The following is a 19,789-nucleotide window of genomic DNA, read 5'->3' on the forward strand; positions in this document are numbered from 1 at the left end:
GGGTGATTAGGGAGGCCAAGATGGATAAGGCCATGAGGGGTACTTTAACCAGGACACCCTACTGTTTTTAAGACACCCACAGAGAATCTGGACCTTGGTTATATGTCTCATCTAAAAGACAGAGACTTTTTACAGCACAGTGACCCTGTCATTGCACTGGGGCAGTGGGATCCACACACCGACTAAAGGTAAGCACCTCCTGATGGCCTCACCAACACCTCTTCCAGGAGCAAATAGTAGGGCGGAGTGGTGGCTCTGTAGGCTAAGGATCTGCGCTGGTATCCCGAAGGTTGCCGGTTCGAATCCCCGTCACTGCCAAAAGAGATCCTACTCTGCTGGGCCCTTGAGCAAGACCCTTAACCTCTAATTGCTCCAGGGGTGCTGTACAATGGCTGACCCTGCGCTCTGACCCCAAGGGGTATGCGAAAACTAACAAATTCCTAATACAAGAAATTGTATAAGGCGAAATAAAGAACAAAAAAAAAAATTCAAGCTTTTGCTGATTGGTCTCACATCTAGAAACTGGCCAGCAGAAGATGCTTAGCTTCAGGTGGATTGCCTAGTCTGACATGTGAGTGGTATGGCTGCTAGCACAGCAGAAATAACCACGGTGCTAGCCAGGTATAAATTAAGCTTCTATTAAAAAAAAATCTAGACACAGGAGTTGAGTTCATTAGAAAAACACCATTTTAATGACTTAGTTGCCTTAACCAAGGCTGAGAATCCATGAATCCCTGTAAACATTAGAAACAGCAGAACCAATACAACATTTTAAAATCTGTACATACAGTATATCACAATGGCCTACTTTTTAATATATTTTATATACACACACAGTAGTTTGGCGGTATTACAAAATAGAAAAATATACTAATTACATCCAGTGTTTACAGTTACGTAATAGAAAAGAATCCACTTTTTCCAGGTAGGCCCTTGGGACTACATTTTTAAGGTAAGCTAAAATCACTGAAATTTGCTGACATTGAAGAAGAATTGTACTGTCTTCCAATGTTCATTCTTGCATTTGCACCAAAGCAACACAATAGGACAAAAAACAAAACAAAACAAAACACTTGGGTGACAAATTACTCCCCACTTATAACAAGGAGCAGCTTAGTATTTTAAGATCTAAAGTGTCCATGCTAGAATAAAAAAAAACAAAACAATGAAAGATAACCAAAACATATACATTTTAGCTTGTATTATTTTACAGCCCCAAAATAAATATTCAGATTCAATAAAATTTTTAAACGCTGTACAAAAAAAGAGAAGTATACGCCTCATTCGAACAACTAAATCTCCCCGATTATTATTATTATTATTTTTTTTAACCACACACCCTTTAGCATATTGTTCCAGTTTGAACCAGACACTGCAAATCCTGAAGAGCAGATGCTTAAGGCTTTTTTTTTTTTTTTTTTTTACTGCTCAAGGAGTGTCTTATTTGAGCACCTTAAGCAATTTACCCAGTGAAATGTAGAAAAACAAGAAGGAATGAAAGTCTATGAACAGGCTGGATGTGGTTAACATACTCCAAACAGGAATGGAAGAACAAAATGGACATTTTCTTGCAATAGTTCACTTAAATACAATACAATCCTTTGCCTACTTATTTAAATACAAAAAAATTAACCTTTGTCTTGTATGGTTATGAAAAAAAAAAAAATCAATTGCTTGGAGTCTTCAGGACTCATGTTATATATTTTTTTTCCCCTCCCTATATTTACATCTAATATATATGTACACGTGTCCCTTTATTTAATTAAACAATGCAAATATCAATTCTCTTACTTTCCTCACACGTTTCTAGCCTCATTTCATTCATTGAGAATTATCCCTGAGCGAAAACAGTTGCAGTTACTCATGCCAGTTCTACAATTGTTAATAAACAATCGTCCGACCTCAGCAGAACCTACAATCAGAGCACTGTTTTGATGACCCACCCCTTCTCGGCCCAAACCCCCCAGAAGGCAGGATGTTAATAACCTGATGTGGTGCTCCTTGAAGTTCCTCAAGTGCTCCCGTCTATGGCCTTGTCAATGAGCCTTTCAGTTCAAGGGCTCCCAAGAAAAGCAAAGCCAAAGTAACTAATGTAATGATGAGTAGAACAAATAGAATGAAGTATTTAAATGTTTAAATGAGCTGGGGTTCGCAACATCTGACATGCCTGACTAAGTTTGTCATTGTCCCTTTTTAATTGAATGTCCAATTATGCCTGTACCAGTAGGTAATAGACTAAAAATGAAGCAGCTGTAGAGTAAACTAGGCCTTTGTTTGTTATATATGGAGAAATTACTGGAGCTCCTAGCTGTGCTTAATGTACTTAAAATATGGTCACCCACCTACAGCTTATGACAAGATTACTTAAATAGAACCTTACATACACTCATGACTGCATCAGAAATATGCACAAGAAGTTCATTACCACGATAAATTATAAGCACAAACACATTCAAGTTATGGCTTTTGCCATAGAGAAAAAAAACATAATTAACCACAAAACAAATAAAAGTAAACCCAACCTGTGCAGATATGATGGTCCCACTGCCTCTTCTTCCTGCAAAAGGAGGGGCAGCCCTTCTGCACAAGAACAACTTTTTCACATCTTATGGATAAAGTCTGATAGAAGTAGACAAGCCGTAAATTACAGAAAAATGAGCACAAAGATCTTCATCTTTTAAATTATTATGCCACCTTAGTAAACCAGAATTGCCACCTGCTTGATATTTGCTCCCTATAAGCCTTTACCCTTTATTTAAAAGAATAAATAAAAGCATTATAACAGAAAGACCTAGAGAATTAATGACTAAGCTATGGGAAGGATAAATTACCCCAAAGATTTCATGCAATAAAAGGCACATGGATTTCTGAAAGTAATTTTTCAAATGTCGGCACTTGGCATAATTTTGTAAAATAAATATTTGAGTCTTTAAATCCCTTTTTACTGGTCGTTCTCATTAAGAGTCTCTCTATTAGCTTTTCAAGTGCTTTTCTCCTCTAACACCACTCCCAAGTTTCCCCATCAAATGTGCAACTCTATTGTTGGCAACCCAAACTAACGAAGATGCTGCCAAAGTACGATCTAATCAGTACTTCAAGGGGCTGTTTAATATTTATTAAGGGGCAACAAAAAATAATTAAGGGGCAAAGTCTTTATAAAAATGCAAAGAGAGTAAAAAGCACACAAAATGGGTTAAAAAAAAAAAAGGAAGAATGTGTGCTGGAAGTGATGGATGCAACCCCTGGTGCTGAAGAAGCCAAACACTTTCGGCGGCCCTCATTCTGGGCTTTCCTTTCCAAGCATGAGTGAGGAGTCACAGTGCAGGGAAGCTGCCAGCTTTTTGGAGGATTTGCGCAGTAAAGGACTATCGGGGTGCGCCTCACGGATGTGCTTCAGTTGTGACTCCTGGCTGTCTGCAGTGTAACCGCACTCTTCACACACGTACAGTTTGGTGCGCCGCTCTTTGTAGGCATACTGCTGGATCACACCATGAATCTTCTTGAGGTGCGACTCGAGTGAGCAGCGCTGCGTGAAGGCCTTCTCGCACAGGTTGCACTTATAGGGGCGGACACCTGAAATGGGAGCAAGAAAAACATCAGAATAAAGGTAATGGGGGATAAATGTGTAACAAAGGTGAAAAAGATGGAAAACCAGTGAAAACGAATGGATAGCCATAATTTTAAAAGAATTCACTTATCATGCAGTCACTTTGAGAAAATAAAGAATCTGCATTTATGTAATGCCTTGTACAGTATCTTTATACAGTATACGTATAATACGCTACCGTGGCTGTCCAGGATTTTAAATCACCTGTAGCTTGCAAACCGTTTGACCTATTGACCTGAAATTTGGTACACATATACTACGTGACCTCAACTATCCGCTTTCATGGTGATGATTGACCTCCAAGGTTATTCCTCGTTTTTATTTTTATTTTATTTTATTGTAGAATCAACTCTCAGCAGCGGCCAGCAGGGCAGCCATGCAGTGCACGTGTACGGGCGCCGTTCTCATCTCCACCAATTTCACCGTCACTTCCCCTCCCTCTTCATATCTTAAATCATTCTTGAAGCAGATTGAAGACTTAAGTGCCAGCTTAAGTGAAAAATTACAGAAAACGTACTAAGTAATTGCAACACAAACACTGACTTAATCAGTTTGAACGTGAAAAGATGCTGACGAAAGAAGAGAAGAAGCGGGCCACTAGGGTGGAGAAAAGAAGAGTTGCTCAGGAAGGAGCAAGCGCATCAACCTCTGAGCAAACGAATGCTAAACATGCAGAGAAAGACGATGACAACTAGGAACGCTCAAGTCAAGTGTATTCACTGCACGGCGCCGTTACTGGTAGTGAATATTAGTTTACACTTTTACAACTGCATATTACTTTTTTTTTTTTTTTTTTTTTTTTTACACAAACACACACAATTGCAGGACAGGCAGGTTACATTATTTGCTCTGCATCACATAGTGGATCAGAAGTGACAATTCAACTGGTATCTGAAGACCTTAGCCACCAAGCAAAATGGTCAATGGCCTGCACAGCCAAAGTCAGATTCAGTCAGAAACTGAAGAGGACTTTCTCAAGATGGAGAGATGCTTTTTGATGTCTCTTAGTACTTGTAACTGATGGGCAGCATCCAAACATCAGAGAGATATGTTTTGAGAAAGAAATGGAAAAACTGAATCCTCATAAAATATACAGTATATAACCTATCCCACCTAAAGAATATACAAAGCTATTAAAAACATTTACTTGCTTAGCAGACACTTTTATCCAAAGTGACTCACAAAAGAGGTCAACATAAAAGTCAACATAATCAAGTAACATCAGTCTGGGGACTGTTTGGGAACAAGTGTTACAGGACAAGGGCTCAAAATTGATTTCCACAAGTGAAAAGCTCAAAACAAAATATGAGTGAGTTACATTTCCCAGATTTACAAAACCCAACTGCTATCACTTAGAAATTCACCAAACAAGAGAGTCTTCAAAAGCTCCTTGAACATATTGAGGGAGTCAGAGTTTCAAGTGGAGGTGGGAAGCTCATTCCACCAGCCAGGAGGCACACATGAAGTAAGTCTGGACTGAGATTTGATGCCACACAATCACCAGACACCATTCAAAAGCAGATTTAAGTGGTTGAGAAGGAGCAGAGGACCTCATTATATCTATATTATATATCTATATATATATATATATATATATATATATCTATATATCTATATATATCTATATATATATCTATATATATATACACACTACATATACACCACATTATACATCATATACTGTATATAGGGGCATACTTAATATCTACTCTGTAGGCAGGCATCAAGTATTTTAACTTAATACATGCCACTGCAGGAAACCAGTGTAGTTATCTGAAGAGAGTTATCTGTGCCCGCAATGGCTGGTTGAACACCAGAAATTTTATTGCAGGGAAAGAACTCTCGCCTCATGAAATGTTTGCTTTAAATCCCACTCCGGTCAATGCCTGTGTGCAGTCTGCACATCGTTTTTGTGTCTGTGAATTTCTCTCAAGGTACTCTATTCTCCTCCCACACCTAAGGACATGGGTATTAACTTTAAATTGTTTCCATTTGAGTGAGTATGGATGTGTGAGTGTGTGACCTGTGATAGACGGGCACCTTAAAGCAGACACATCCTTCATCTTCAGCTACTTCACTTAGACTGGCACTGGACATGGCAGAGTGGGTGCCTCCTGACTAATGCTGTTGGGTTAGGCTCTAGCAGCCCATTACCTTGTTTAGGCAACACTGGAAGACTGAAATGATGTATAAAAAGTTGAAGCTGAATCTAAAAAGGTTTGAAAGGCCAAATCAAATTCCCCCTAGCCATTCCTCCCCTTCCAAACTATGACCTTTAAAACAAAAAATACCTTCCTTTCAGTCCACTCACTATAGAATATAAAATATTAGTGAAATGATTGATTCAAACAGTAAAGGGGCCAATGACTACCCAAAAAGAGTAATACAGGATTATTTTTTTTTTTAGTTCTTTAAAGTGCCTTTCGAGTATTTCCCAAATCGTGGAAGGACAATACATTACAGAAAATGTAAAAATGCATCTAACAGCATAATAAGCAAAAATATTTGTTATAAAACAATCGTTTTTTTTTCTTTTTTAATTTCCAGATTTTAAAAAGTTTAATTTTAGCCCCCTTCTATGAAGAGTGACTGTATTTTTAAGTATCTTTCTGATGCACAATTACATTTTAATGGTCCTATTGGTGTCCTACTGATATGGTTCAACAAGAGAAGCACTTTCTGCTTGTGGCTCACAATCTCAACACTACATACATGGCATGTTTTCTTATGTCTACAGCTCAAATTATCTTCTTAATTAAAATGGGAATTTTAAAAAGATACTAAGATTATTTTTTATTTTAAAAACTGAACAAATTGAATGCTTAGGCTACTAGCTCTATGGTGCCTCAAGTTAATAAGATTGTCGTTTTCCCTTTCTATGACACCACAATGGTTGTGTGTGAGCTCAGCCCTGACTTGAGTCCAACAAATTGCTATACTCAACCACAGAAGGTAAGCAATACGTTCAGTTGTTGAGCATTCAGACATGTTTTGATCTTGCATTCATCTTAGAAATGCATTAACATGCCTTGTTTAGATTAGGAGTTTTACCTCAAGAACTGTTTCAACACAATTACATATTCTAATTTACTTCATAAATTTAACTTTTTTTTCCATTAATATGTGTATATCCATCTAGAGTCCTTACCAACTGTTCTGCTTTACTGAGTTAAAGCAATAATTTTCAGACATTTGTGTTAAACAGGTACATAAGCCAAGGAAACACTCTCTGAAATACCAAAACTTACGGCTCATCAAGATACAATACCAGTATGTCACATAAATCAGGGTCTAAAGTTAGTAAAAGAGGTAAACTGGCCTGAACAATAATGCAACAGACAAACCAATGCTTCAAATGTATCCAGAGAAGCCTGCATTTAAGCCTGACAGACAGGAACAAATGTTTATAACAAGACACACAGACCAATGGCCAGAATTTCTTCTCTTTATAGCTTGTCAATGGTCAGGTCCCCTGCCCGTCTACATTCTAACCTGACATGCTGGACAAAGGAAGGAAAAAAAAAAAAAAAGGATTTCCTTCTTCTCAAACTTTAAATCCCAATTATGCTTACAATGGATTCAGTCACTGACATTAGACCATGGAAGTAGGCAAAGACAAAAAGAATCTGTGGCAAAGGATAGATGGGGACCAAAACCTAAATTTACACATGCACAGAAAACAAAAAGAACATTTTTGCTAATTAAACAATATTAATCTTTTAACATAAATCAACAGCATAGCCTCAGGTTAAGGCTCTGCCCTAATGGTTATAAAACTGATATTTAACACTGAGTTGCCAAGAATACTATTATAGTAGTGCACTCAACCAAGATCATGTGAATTATCAGAACTAAAAGCCTTGTGTCAAACATGTCTGCATGTAGCTGTGGATCTAGGCAGGATGCTCCAAGATCAATGCAACAGTCAGTTATCAGAAAATGAGAAAGTGGACACCTGAAAACTCTGTCTTACCAGTGTGGGTGCGGACATGTCTTTTGAGGTCGAAGGTGTCATTAAACCCTTTGTTGCAGTATGGGCACAAATGTCTCTTCATGTCAACGTGACACTTCATATGGCGGTTCAGCATACGCTGGTACTGGAAGCTCTTCTGGCAGATATGGCAGATGAAAGCATCTGTTGGCAGCTCCCCACTGGTTACCTGTTCAAAGGCACAGAATAAGAAACAATTGAAATGCTGTAATCTTTTCAGACAGTCCGTGTCCTGATCTTCTCTTCCTTAGTGATAAATTGTTTTGTGAGCAAATGCACATCTAGATCTACAACTGGTGAGCAAATAAAGCTGATCTTGCATTACGTGACTTCTAGTCATGGGGTATGTCAGACTTGCTAATTGCAGTTTCTGATCTCATCAGCAGACCGTGTCAGTTTAAACAACTGAAAATTACTGGGCATGTCAAATTTGCCGATTTGTCAGTGCAGATGCGTTTGCGCCTTTGTGTCAAAGCCAATAATGTGCTGCCTGAAGGAGCTGGTGTTGTATGAAGGGTTAACAGGTACGATGAGTTCAGCCGCAGTCTTGGCCCTTTTTTTTCTCCTCATTTTTCCATTTTGTCGTGTTATGTTAAACTTGAGACATCACATAGGTGAGCTCCTTTCTGCCGGTGAGGTCCAAAACATCCATGTTCTTTTTTTCTCTTCACTACATTATATGGATTATACTTACAGATTCATTGGTTATCAGCTCACACACAGCCCACTCATATGACTAAAGACAAAATCAAACCTACTTGATTTTGTCATAGCGAGTCGCATACTAGTTGGACAGGCTTCACAGGAGCAAACTGCCAACTCCCTCCAACTCGCTTAAATTTTGTAAATTAAGGCTACGACTAAAAAAAAAAAAAATCACTGAAAAGTCATGAATGTGATATAGCCTTAAGCAGACATGGTTTGCAGTTCTATTGTCAAATATTCGCCACTTAAAAGAAATATGCCCCTCCTCACCAGTCAATGCCCCATGCACGTTGGTTTGAAATGTACACTTTATGCCCTTCTTTTCTCATATATGCCACAAAGAAGTTTTAATGCACAATATATAGTCATCCAACATACTCGAGATTCATTTCTGATCTTTGTTTACAACCACATCCATGCTTGTGCAGCTGGTGTTTTTGCTTTAATAAAGAAATGCAAGCTACATTCAGCATACCTTCTATACAGTGGGAAACCCCAAACTAATTATTCAGTGATTTTTGTCTCACTCATATTTATATTCACATAGTAGACAAGCTGTATTAAAATTGTCAAGTAAGGTTACTATTCATATTCTGAGCCACTGCCTAAGGGGCTGAAGCACTGATTGGTTGGCATTTAAGTTTTGCCCATCTCTAAATAATAAAATGTTTACATTATTTTTTAGTAAAAAATATCTCTTAAAAACGGCCTGATCTGTACACCATCCAAGAACATTTGGGAGTATTGTGGAAAATAATAATGTATAAGAGGGGGAGACTACTTTAAACATACACATTAGTCAATAGCATGTATTAGGAGGATTATTATTTATTCAAATGATCATTATATAGCATTGAATACTTATTTATTAGGCTTAAACTGCTGGTCATTCAGGGACTGGAAGTGACTTTCACTTTATTGTCTCTTTCCTAACTCCATTCAAATATAAATCATTAACTTAACAGTTTATTAAAAAAGCAAATATACTTTATAAATGGGAAATGACATAATATTATTAAATAACCTTCCAACATACAAAGGTACAAAGATATGAACTATATTCAGGCTGTAACCACTGACAATAGGCTCTTGCAAGCAGAGATCCATCTTATTTATGTTTTCCTTCCTGATGTCAAAGAAAATTAGGAAAACTCAGAATGTGTTCAGGCCCATGTTAGGTTTCCACAAGATAACTGACTCAGATTCTTAAATAAATATAATATAACATTGTAAAACTGTATTTCATTCATTTCAGAGTTGTGTGGAGATGAAGCTTATCCTGCCACAACTGAGCAGAAACCAGTCCTGGGTAGACTGCCAGTCCATAGCAGGGCCCCGCTCACACACACCCCTACATGAAAGTGCAATCAGACGCCATTCTAGTCACTTTCCATATAATTATGCAACCAGAAAAACCTTTAACATGTTGAATTTCTCCATGATCTGTGTGGCTGGATTTATATTTATATTTAGATTATATGGTCCATACCAGCAGTAATCAACCAAATAACCTTCAATAGACTGAACAGGCCTGGGGTTCTTGGCTTGGCTTACAAATGGTCACAGTAAATATAAAGAATTTGAAATCAAAGTCTGAGTAACCCACGGTAGTTTTTTTGAACGCTCCTAACCACATGACCAACACAGAAGGAAAGAACTTATGAATATTTTACCTTGATTTTTGAACGAATATATGTGTTGTCTTTCTTTGTGGGTGTATTGCTGACCTCCAACAGTTCACTTGCTCCCTTAGCAGCACGTAAAGGCAGCTCTGCTCGAAAGGCCAAATCGCACAGGTCACTGGGACGTGTTGAGAGGCACAAAGCGGTTTCTGCAGGACTTGCTTCCGACTCTTCAGCATACAAGGAGAATCCCACTAAACAAAAGAATGACAATGTAGTTACATGTAAACACTCCAACACCAACCAGCTGTCTCAACCAACAGGGAACATCAGAGAGCCTCAGCAGCTAAAACAATGTGCACCAAGTTGAGAAACTTTGTCAGGTAACTTAAAATTAGCCCTTCTACAATCCTCAATAATTTCTCCTGTTTAATTGAATGAATTTAATACATCTTATTACCGTACATATAAAAGTACCCAATGCTCCGAACTAGACTAAGGGTTATGGAAAATGGATAGATGGAGTTTTTGAAACTGAAAACTTTGGATTGTGGGAAAATGAGTTTACTGTACAATTTATTAATCAAGGGTAGTTGTACAGAAAAAAATGATATTGGCATTATGTAATTTTGCAGATGCTATATATTACATTACATAACATTGTAACACATACAATAACAGTCTATCCTGGTGGCATCATAAACCAGTCCATAACAATTATAATGTTGTATATTACATATACACAGACATACAGTACACTCTGTGTGTGTGTGTGTGTGTGTGTGTATATATGTATATATATATATATATATATATTCCAACGTCCGTCTGTCTGTCCACTTTTCACGAGAGAACTACTTAACGGATTTAGATTAGGTTTTTTTCTCCTTGCTGTCCTGTTTCATTTCTACGTGGGTGGAGCTGTGGTTCAAATTTACAAATTGCCTGTTTTAAATGTCTAAAAGGTTTCTTTTTTAATTAACTAATAGGGGACTTTGCCCCTGCTTGCTTCGCTCACCCAGAAACACTTCCCCAGTGGTGCCACGTGCCAGCCACTTCACGTCTCTGCCTCTCGCGTTGTGAAGAGGGGGGTTGAACGCATGTTAAGGAGATGCGGTCGCGCTCCGAAACCCCCTGTTAAATGGTGATACAATGGGAAACAAATACATTTTTTTTTTACCTCCTCTATGCTCGATCAACTGGCTTGCTGCTTATGCTGCTGCTTGAGCCATGCTGCGTGATCTTTATGTTGCACAACGCTTCGAACATTTAAACGCCTGTACAGCAGCTGTCCTCCTTGTCTCCCGCAATGTTAAAGTATCTCAGAGAAAATCACGTCTCGACCCAAGATTTTTTTTATATAATAGACTATGCCACCTAATTTGCATTGTTGCCTTCCATGGAGCTGATATACCTTCTGCCCCTCCATAAGTAGTTGGAAAATGGGCAGATATGTTCAGGAATTGTAGGTAACAACATAAAAAAAGGGAGCAACTGACTGTAGTTAAAATACATTTCATAAGTAAGTAGGCTATTGTTTACAGCTTTGTCCTCTGCACACACTTAAATATTTTCAAGATTTTTTTCCAGTTAACCAGAGGCAGAAGTATTAATATCAGTATCAGTTCATAATAATTCCAACAAAACCAAGTTTAAGTCAAGGTTTTGTGAGTGTGACTAAAAGAAAGTGAATGAGAGTACTGCAGATAAACCAGTACACCATAAATATTGTATACTGAAACAGAGTTTCAGTGCTGGTGGACTATTGAGAAGAAACTGAAAATAACAAAAAAAAAATAAAGGAAAGGTGCTTTGTAAATACTCAGCTCATTAAGTTAAACAACATAGGAACATTACAATCTACTAAATACAAGTAATATATAACATATATAATATATAACATGACAAATAAGAATATCTATTTTTTATCACAAACAGCGTATTGAACTCAAAATAATAATATTTTATTTGCCACAGGGGAAAATGACAACTGCTCTAACATTAATTTAGCAAGACCATCTCTTACTGTATAATGTTTACTAGAGACACTCATTTAGATTCTGCACGTGATTAAGGGAGAGTCACTGAGGCACACTCACTATTGTGAGTTTTCTCGTGTTTCAAGGTTTCTGGATCTGCTGCAGCAAGGGAATGGCAAGCAGAAAAAAGAAAAAAACAAAAAAAGGCCTGCGGTGACACAGAGCAATCTTTAAGTATGGAATGCTGACCCCAGGTGGATTGCGAGGGTGGGAACTTTGCGTAGGAGGCTTGGTCCTGCCCCTATTATGCATTCTGGGTGGGTCTTTGCTATTGTCCACACACTGGCATGACCAGCTTATTTCCTTGTAGCTGTGCACTCCGCCCTGTTGTGCAGGTCAGTCCTGCCAAGCAAGGGATCTAGAGTGACACGACAGCTCTTAAGCTAACTGAACCACCCTGGCAACTGGTTTTTCTATCCACTGCTCCGCTTTCTTTTTTTCTTTGCATTGTTCACCCAGGTTTATATAACAGAGGGTTAGTTGTAGTTTATTTAGACACACATATACATACACACACTATATTATATATACACATATATACACACACACAGTATACATATACCCTTATCTTGAAATAGTTTTCTGCATGAGCTCAGCAAATGGAAAGGGTGCTGATTGTCCTGCTAGAAACTGTTGACTAAACTTGATGGGTTTCAAACAGACCATGGCGCATTTGCACTGCTCTGGGGAGAAGTCAGCAGAGACAACTCGGTTGACAAGATGCAGGAAATCAAAGGCTAGAGGAAGCACAGAAGCACAATTAAGCAGTTGCTTAGCAGTTAATCTTAAATCTACAAATACAATCAGAGTGGCCTACGCAAACAGCTACTTTGCCCTTGTATCCTTTGAAAATCTGGGGCACTCAGTTATTATTTGGAGTTTAATTTCAAATCATCCAACGTGTGGAATAGTGCCTATTGGCATCCTTGGCACTACTTCATTAAATCTGATTCAGTCTTGGAGTTAAAGGTAAATGCTTAATGTTCGTATACTCCTTGTGCACACAAATCCAGGTCTAAGTACAAATGAAAATTTCCACCAGGTCTAAGAGGACACAACACATTGACTTAGACTCCATCAACTCCCACACCAGATACCAACTGTTTTCCCAGAGGTCAGCATTTCCAATGATTTTGCATCTTCCTTGCTTTGGAACAATTCCACACACATTAGCCTAGCAGCTTAAGTCTCCAAGGTAGGGCCTGCCAGTGCCTTCTTTTAAAATCTTTCATTAATTTACAGACAACTAAATCTACAGAAGGAGAAAAAAATCAAGCCTCTTCAGAAGAGAAAAGTTGAATATTGATGGATGGACAAAGGAGTTAAAACACTACAGCTGCAGTGGATACTGCCATATGCTGAACAGTCATCTGGTAACCTTTCCAGTCTGTTTGCACAAGTAACTTTTAAGCAATGTACAAATATAAGAAATCCTATCAGGCACAGATAGGATCTGCTAAAGTCAAGACGGGCCACTCGCATACACTCATGAAGCTGGTTCCTTAGTTTGAGATTTCTATCTCTTTAAATCATAAATAGTATTCAAGACTGGATAAGGAAGATGTGAATTAGAAGGTAATAAGTTACTCATAAAAGAGGGCAACAGCCAGCAATATCTACAAGGCCTGCCTAATACTGAATCCACTGATTAAGCTGCCTCTAGGCCACACTGTCCACTTGGAAGTCCTTAGAGGCCTGCACTTTGCCCGGATAAGCTTCCATTCTCCTCAGGATTTGATTGCCTCATCTCACATATAAACAGTTCAATGTAAGTTAGCTATGGGCACATTTGCTTTCTGCTTCATAAGGCTCACAGTAGTGCATACAGACTGACATCTCTGTAACGTTTTTTTCTTTTTGGTGAGGCGAGGGTAGGTTAGGACTCTGTGAACTTTAACTTTTTTTGCTGTTGGGTTGGATGTCAGTCAATTGCTTCTATTCTGCTTATACTGGCCACTCCAGAAGCTAGCTGGCCCAGTATTCTTTTTTTTTTTTAGGGAACTTATAAAAATAACTCCAGAGAAGGCTACAACAATCCTACTGAAATATGAGACGAATAGAACACAATTAAATCTTATAAAATCTAGGAAACCCAAAAGACAGATATAATTTCCGAAAGGTTCAAATATGAAAAACAAAAATGCTGGTAAATGTTTCTAGGTGATCTTAGTGCTACAAATCCTTCATACCTCATCACATATCCAAGGAAATCATGTGCAGAATGTTAGACTTCTACTGTTTAACAGTGGAGCGGTTTCACAGAGTAGTTTAAGGATTTTTTATTTTTTAAGATATAAAGATTGAAAATAACTGATTGTTACTCCTAATTGCTTTTTCAGTTTTTGAACTATGATCTAAAGCTATGCTATAAGTCTTCCCAACTAAATGAAACCCTTGTCTGGAGTAATGCAGTTAGATTTACTTGGCAGTGCTCCTCTCCTCATCAGTTCTGCTCCCCAAGTGGTATGGCACTGTTAATGACAGCAGACCTCTGTACAACTTAGTGTATTGATTCATCTTCACCTCGTAAGTCTCTCGAGGTAGGACTCGCCTAAAGGTTATTATATTAAAACCGGGTCCTGTAGATTATTTGCAGCCAAACTAGGAAATAAAAGTTTTGCAGTTATTGGCTATCAATTTTTTCCCCCTGCTCAAAAGTGCCTTGAAAACCACTATTTCCTGCAAAGATGTTTAACTGTTAGGAGACTGAGCTCAAAAACTGCAAAACAGAAAGAAAGAAATAATTGAATATATTACACACAAATAGCCTCAGTCATTTCAAAAGAATACGTGTGGTATAGTGGTTTTTGCTTTTGCTTCATAGCTTCAGTATTCTGTGTTGATATTCTGACCTGTTCACTGTTATTAAGTTTTCATTTCCTCCACCCGTCTCTGTATTTTGTCTGCAGGTACACAAGCCTTCCTCCCATATCCCAAAGACGTTCAGATTAGGTGGGCTGGTGAGTGACTACAGTGAGTCTAAGATGCACATAAGTGAGGGATTCCAAAAACTGACCCATGTCTTTTTTGGGGTTGATTCCTGTCTTATATCAGTGTTAGGTTTATCCTTACCAAGATGTGGATTCAGAAAATGAAAAAACTTTTCATTTAGATTCCTATTCATATTGTAAAACTTTATTTTGCTTACTACAAAATTTAACAGTAGTAAATAAATGCTACAATAATAACTAATAAGGACAATTAGTAAACTGCTGAGAATTGGTAAACATTCATTGCTATGGCACTCCTGTGATATATTATTTTATCTATTTTCTGTATTCCCTTTTTTCCCCAAAAGGAAGCTAGAATGTGCAATTGATCAGCAGCTAGGCACTCGATACTTTTGCAAAAATGTGGCACATAAGTTAGCCATTTACACAATATTGCAGAAATGGGTCCTGGATTTCCAGAAAGTTTTATACATTTTGTGCCAAACTTAACATTTTGCCTTCTTAGGTATCAATATAATGCAAGTCTTAAATTTATATTTACAAACAAAGGCATTTAAAAAGGGGCAGCACACTAGTACAGTGATAGCACCACTGCTTCACAGTAAGAGACTGGGGTTGTCCTGACTGTTCCTTGTGTGCAGTTTGCAAGTTCTCTGCATGTTCATTTCTCCATGTAGGTTTCCTTCCACAGTCCAAAGACTATGAGGGGTTAGATGAATTGCTGTTGTTAAATTGACCCTAGTGTGTGCATGTTTGCCCTATGATACACTGGCACCCAGTCTGAAAGTTGTTCCTGCCTTGGGATCAATGATTATTGGAATAGGCTCTAGCTACCCACGATCCTACAGGTTAGGAAGATGGAAGGACAGATGGTAGTTAAAAGATGAACTTTTGGAAGACAAACTCCCTTACAAGTACAGAGAAGCTTAGGATGTGCTATTTCTCATAAGGTTTTGATGATTACAGTTATACGAACAATGTATTCTGTTCAGAAGTACAGGGCGGCATTCATATAACACAACATAGTGTGTTGAGAAACTGCCAACAGGTATATAATCAGGTAAGCAAATAAATGTCACACTGGAGAATTTCTTATATTCATGTGGTTCCTTTGCAGTTGTTAACTTAGCGTCATTTACATAGTTTATGTTTTCCTTGTATTCATATATACTAATAATAATTCTTTACATTTATATAGCGCTTTTCTCACTACTCAAAGCACTCTCCACACAGGGAGGACCCAGGAAGCGAACCCACAATCTCCTTATTGCAAAGCAGCAGCACTACCACTGTGCCACCTGTGAGGACAATATATTTATATATATTATATATATTTGCTTCATCCCTTGTTATTAGTGTGCTATAATGGTGGTATCTGGATTCAACTGCTTTTTTCCCCTGTTTGTCACTTTATTATTAGTCTATGAATATTTGCAACCATCCATTTTCTGAGCCTGCCTAGTCCATTACAGATTCACAACCTAAAGCAAGGCAGGAACCAACCCAGGAAGGGACATCTGTTTGTTATAGGCACACTTGCTCATAACAAGCCAAATGTAACTGTCCCACTTGATGTACACGGAAAGAGGAGAACCGAAAGAAAAGCCACTGATACAATGTGAATGGGTAGACTCCATACAGTACCAGGTCAGGATCTGAAACAATAAACTCTGGTGTCCACATCCGCTCATTACAGGTAAATTTAGGAGTTACCCTGAGTGCCTTTAGGATGGGATACAAAACTGGGGTTTTGTACAGAATAACAATGTGGACGTATAAATAGCCTGCAAAATTCAAACAAACTGTGACCACTAGGCTTGGAATTTAAATCAATAACTGACAGCTGCACCCTTCCACTAAATATATATGTTTTTCACATTAAAATGTGTTCAACTGCTATAAGTTTATATTTATTTCTAGAACGTAATATGTCTTTTCTTATTCGTTTATGTGGTGGGCAATCTGTGTATTGCTCTGTGGTGGTCTACTGAGAAGCGTACTACTTTAGATGAGTCAATCAATTAAATGTGAAAAGTGCCGTATGATAGATATTATGTATTATTTTTACTATATAGCACCTCCCCTTTTATCTGTCAATCATATAGCACTATACAAATATACCTATTATGAATAACCTACCCAGGCCAGGGGCTACACCAGCAGCAACCAGAATGATGCAAAGGTTCAAAATAAAGGTTCTAAAATGGCACTTCACTGAGATATGTGGTTCCTCGTAGGACCATAGCTTGATAAAGAAGCATTTCTTTCCACAAAGGGTTCTTTGCATATGAAATTGGTTTGTTGGACTTTGAAAAGGTTCCTAATATGTGGAAAATTAAAAAAAAAAAAAAAAAAAAAGCTTTGAGGTACAGTAGGCTACCTATAGAAGGGTAGTAAAAAATCAAGAAAATCTGAACTTGCCCCACTTCATGCTATGCAGTACTTTTACAATAATAAAGCAATTGGTATTTTATAAATCTGGCTATTTTTGGAGCCTGTTAATGACCTCAATAAATACAGGATTTTTGCAGGAACCTTCATGTGGATGGATTTTTAGAGAACTAAAAATGGTTCCCCTATGGCACCGTTCAGATTACTGCTCTGGCACCTTTACTTTTAAGAGTGTAGATGGGTTTTGAATAAATCACAAAGCCCAGAAAAAACTCCCATCTTGCCAGATTAGAGGCACCAGTTAACCTGACAGCAGGTTATAACAAAGTGGTGGCTGCAGAGCCCCCTGGATATCACCATAATTTGCATACAGTTAGTTAATGTTCTTGCAAAACCTAAGTAAAGAACATTATCAGCCATGAAGATTAATTAAATTGAATGTGATTAATACAGAAGTAACAAACCAAAGCAAAAACACCGATGTAACTCGGATCTACAATGTTAAAATTTTGAAGGTTTGTTCATCAGTCCAGTTGTACTGGGGGACCCATCTCAGTTTGTTCAAATTCTTTTTGTTAAGTATTTTCCCAAATTGATGAGGTCAGGTGAAATTTGGCTGGAAGACAATTCAATACATGAATTAAAGTGTAACTGGCATAAACTTACTTAGTAAACTTAATTAGAGACGAGCTTTTCAGGGTGTTTAGCCGGTATACAATGACAGTCAAGAATATAACTGTGACATTTTGACTGATAATGTAATGCAACAAACGCAATTGAGAGGGAAACGTAAATGCCCATTGTGTAAGAGAGAGTGTGTGTGTGTGTGTGTTTGTGTGTAAGTCGAAACGATGCTGGCATCTTTCCGAGAGAGTGGCCTGGTTCCGGGCCGGCTAGCGCCGCGTTGCACCTTGTCCTCCCGCCGCCGTGTAACAGAATCCGCCAGCTCTGTTTGCTGAAGGAGGCTTCCTAGCGCTCAGTCCGTTATTTTCCCCGACCCGATGTAAACATTAACCAACAGCAGAGTTCAAACCCCAGCAATAAAGCAGCATTTTACAGCGGTCTTAGGCAAACACTAGATTGCACTCCTTTTAATGTAATGTTTAAGGCGTTAAGTAATTTCTCCAATTGTTCCCCTTTAAGGAGAGAAAGTACTTTTCGTCAAAATACTTTATTATAACTCGTTTAAAAAATCCAAGTTTCGTTTTGCTTCCTGATTATACGCTCTGGCCTTAAAGTGAGGCTGCGTGTAGCCTATTAGTTAATTACAAAAACGCCGTTTAAAGTTCACTTTCAAATTTAAAATACCCACCTACCTACCCACCCCCCCACCCCATATACACACGCTAACACAGAGTAGTCGCCTTAGCGGGATTGCAGAAAATGCTTCATTAAGTCTTTAAAACTGTATCCACTATTATTGTAGCTATATTTAAACTTAAGAAATTCGTTTAAATACAATCAGGCGTTTCTCATAAATAATGTATCTATTTATATGGTATCTTCCACTAACCGACCTGTTCAGATGAAATAAAGCAATTGAAAAGCCGAAGACACGGTTGAGGTCTGAAGGTCACTCGTACAGTTAGCGAAAAAAAAAAAACGGAAAGTAAGCCATTCTTAACGCTCACCTGGAACATAAATTTCTCCTCGCTCCTCATCGGGTAACTCGCTCCAGTTTCTCGTCCCGGGCGAAACGCAAGGCTTCTTGACGAGGAACGCTCTGGGCATTTTGGTGAAGCTAACTGTTTTCTCCTCCGCCTGATTCTCCCTCGCACCTTCCCCTTCTCAGGTGCAGCTGAAATGAATGCGATAGCCGCGCGTCCAACGAGGAAAAGCGGAAAAAAAAAGTTTCCAAACTTCAGGGCTTCTCGGGTGCCTCTCTTTACCTTATAACGGCTGTCGGACTGCCTCGCTTTTCGTTTTATTCAAGCTTCCAGTCTTGTTAACGCTAATTGTTGCGGTCGTTGTCACTCATGCGCGGGCAAACTCCCTGCCCTTTAAGTTTAACGGTGTCCTTTTACAGGAGGAAAGTGGCTTTAGAGCTCAAAGGGGATCCTGCTTGGCGATAAAAAGCAGGAAAATGTGGACGGCGCATGCGTTGAGAAATAACGGTGACATCCACCTATCAGTTACCTGCGGAACCGGTTTTCATTCCGCTTCGAGGTGGGAGCGTGCAGGACAGGAACAAAAAAAATGTCTGATCTGGAAAAAAATAGAAGGGGAGAGAGAAAGAAACAAGAAGATCAAGCAGTTAGATAGGCAACTACACCCAACATCTGTTGAGGTGATTGCTCAGGAGTTTCTTTTATCGATCATGTCTTTAAATACTCGTAGGATAAGAGGGGGAGGGGAGACAGAAAAGGTATGTCTCCACACCTCCCTCCCCCAAAAATTCAAAATAAGTTCAGGACGTGTTGGTATTCCGTTGTAGCGAAGAGCCTAAGGAGACAATTATATAGAGAGGGCGAGGGGGTGGTCAG

General features: G+C 38.5%; 1 protein-coding gene across 1 annotated transcript; it reads right to left on the reverse strand.

Moving 5' to 3' along the window:
- Nucleotides 1–664: 664 nt before the first annotated feature.
- On the reverse strand, nt 665–19,588 carry ovol1a (ovo-like zinc finger 1a). Its single transcript, XM_028802834.2, has 4 exons — nt 18,938–19,588; nt 9,977–10,179; nt 7,581–7,767; nt 665–3,573 (listed from the first exon to the last, which is right to left on the reverse strand). Exons 1-4 carry the CDS (start codon nt 19,035–19,037, stop codon nt 3,278–3,280), a joined length of 786 nt encoding a protein of 261 aa, XP_028658667.1. The 5' UTR covers nt 19,038–19,588; the 3' UTR covers nt 665–3,277.
- Nucleotides 19,589–19,789: the final 201 nt, after the last annotated feature.

The sequence above is a fragment of the Erpetoichthys calabaricus genome, chromosome 1, assembly GCF_900747795.2.
Source record: "Erpetoichthys calabaricus chromosome 1, fErpCal1.3, whole genome shotgun sequence".
Taxonomy (NCBI): Eukaryota; Metazoa; Chordata; class Cladistia; order Polypteriformes; family Polypteridae; genus Erpetoichthys; species Erpetoichthys calabaricus.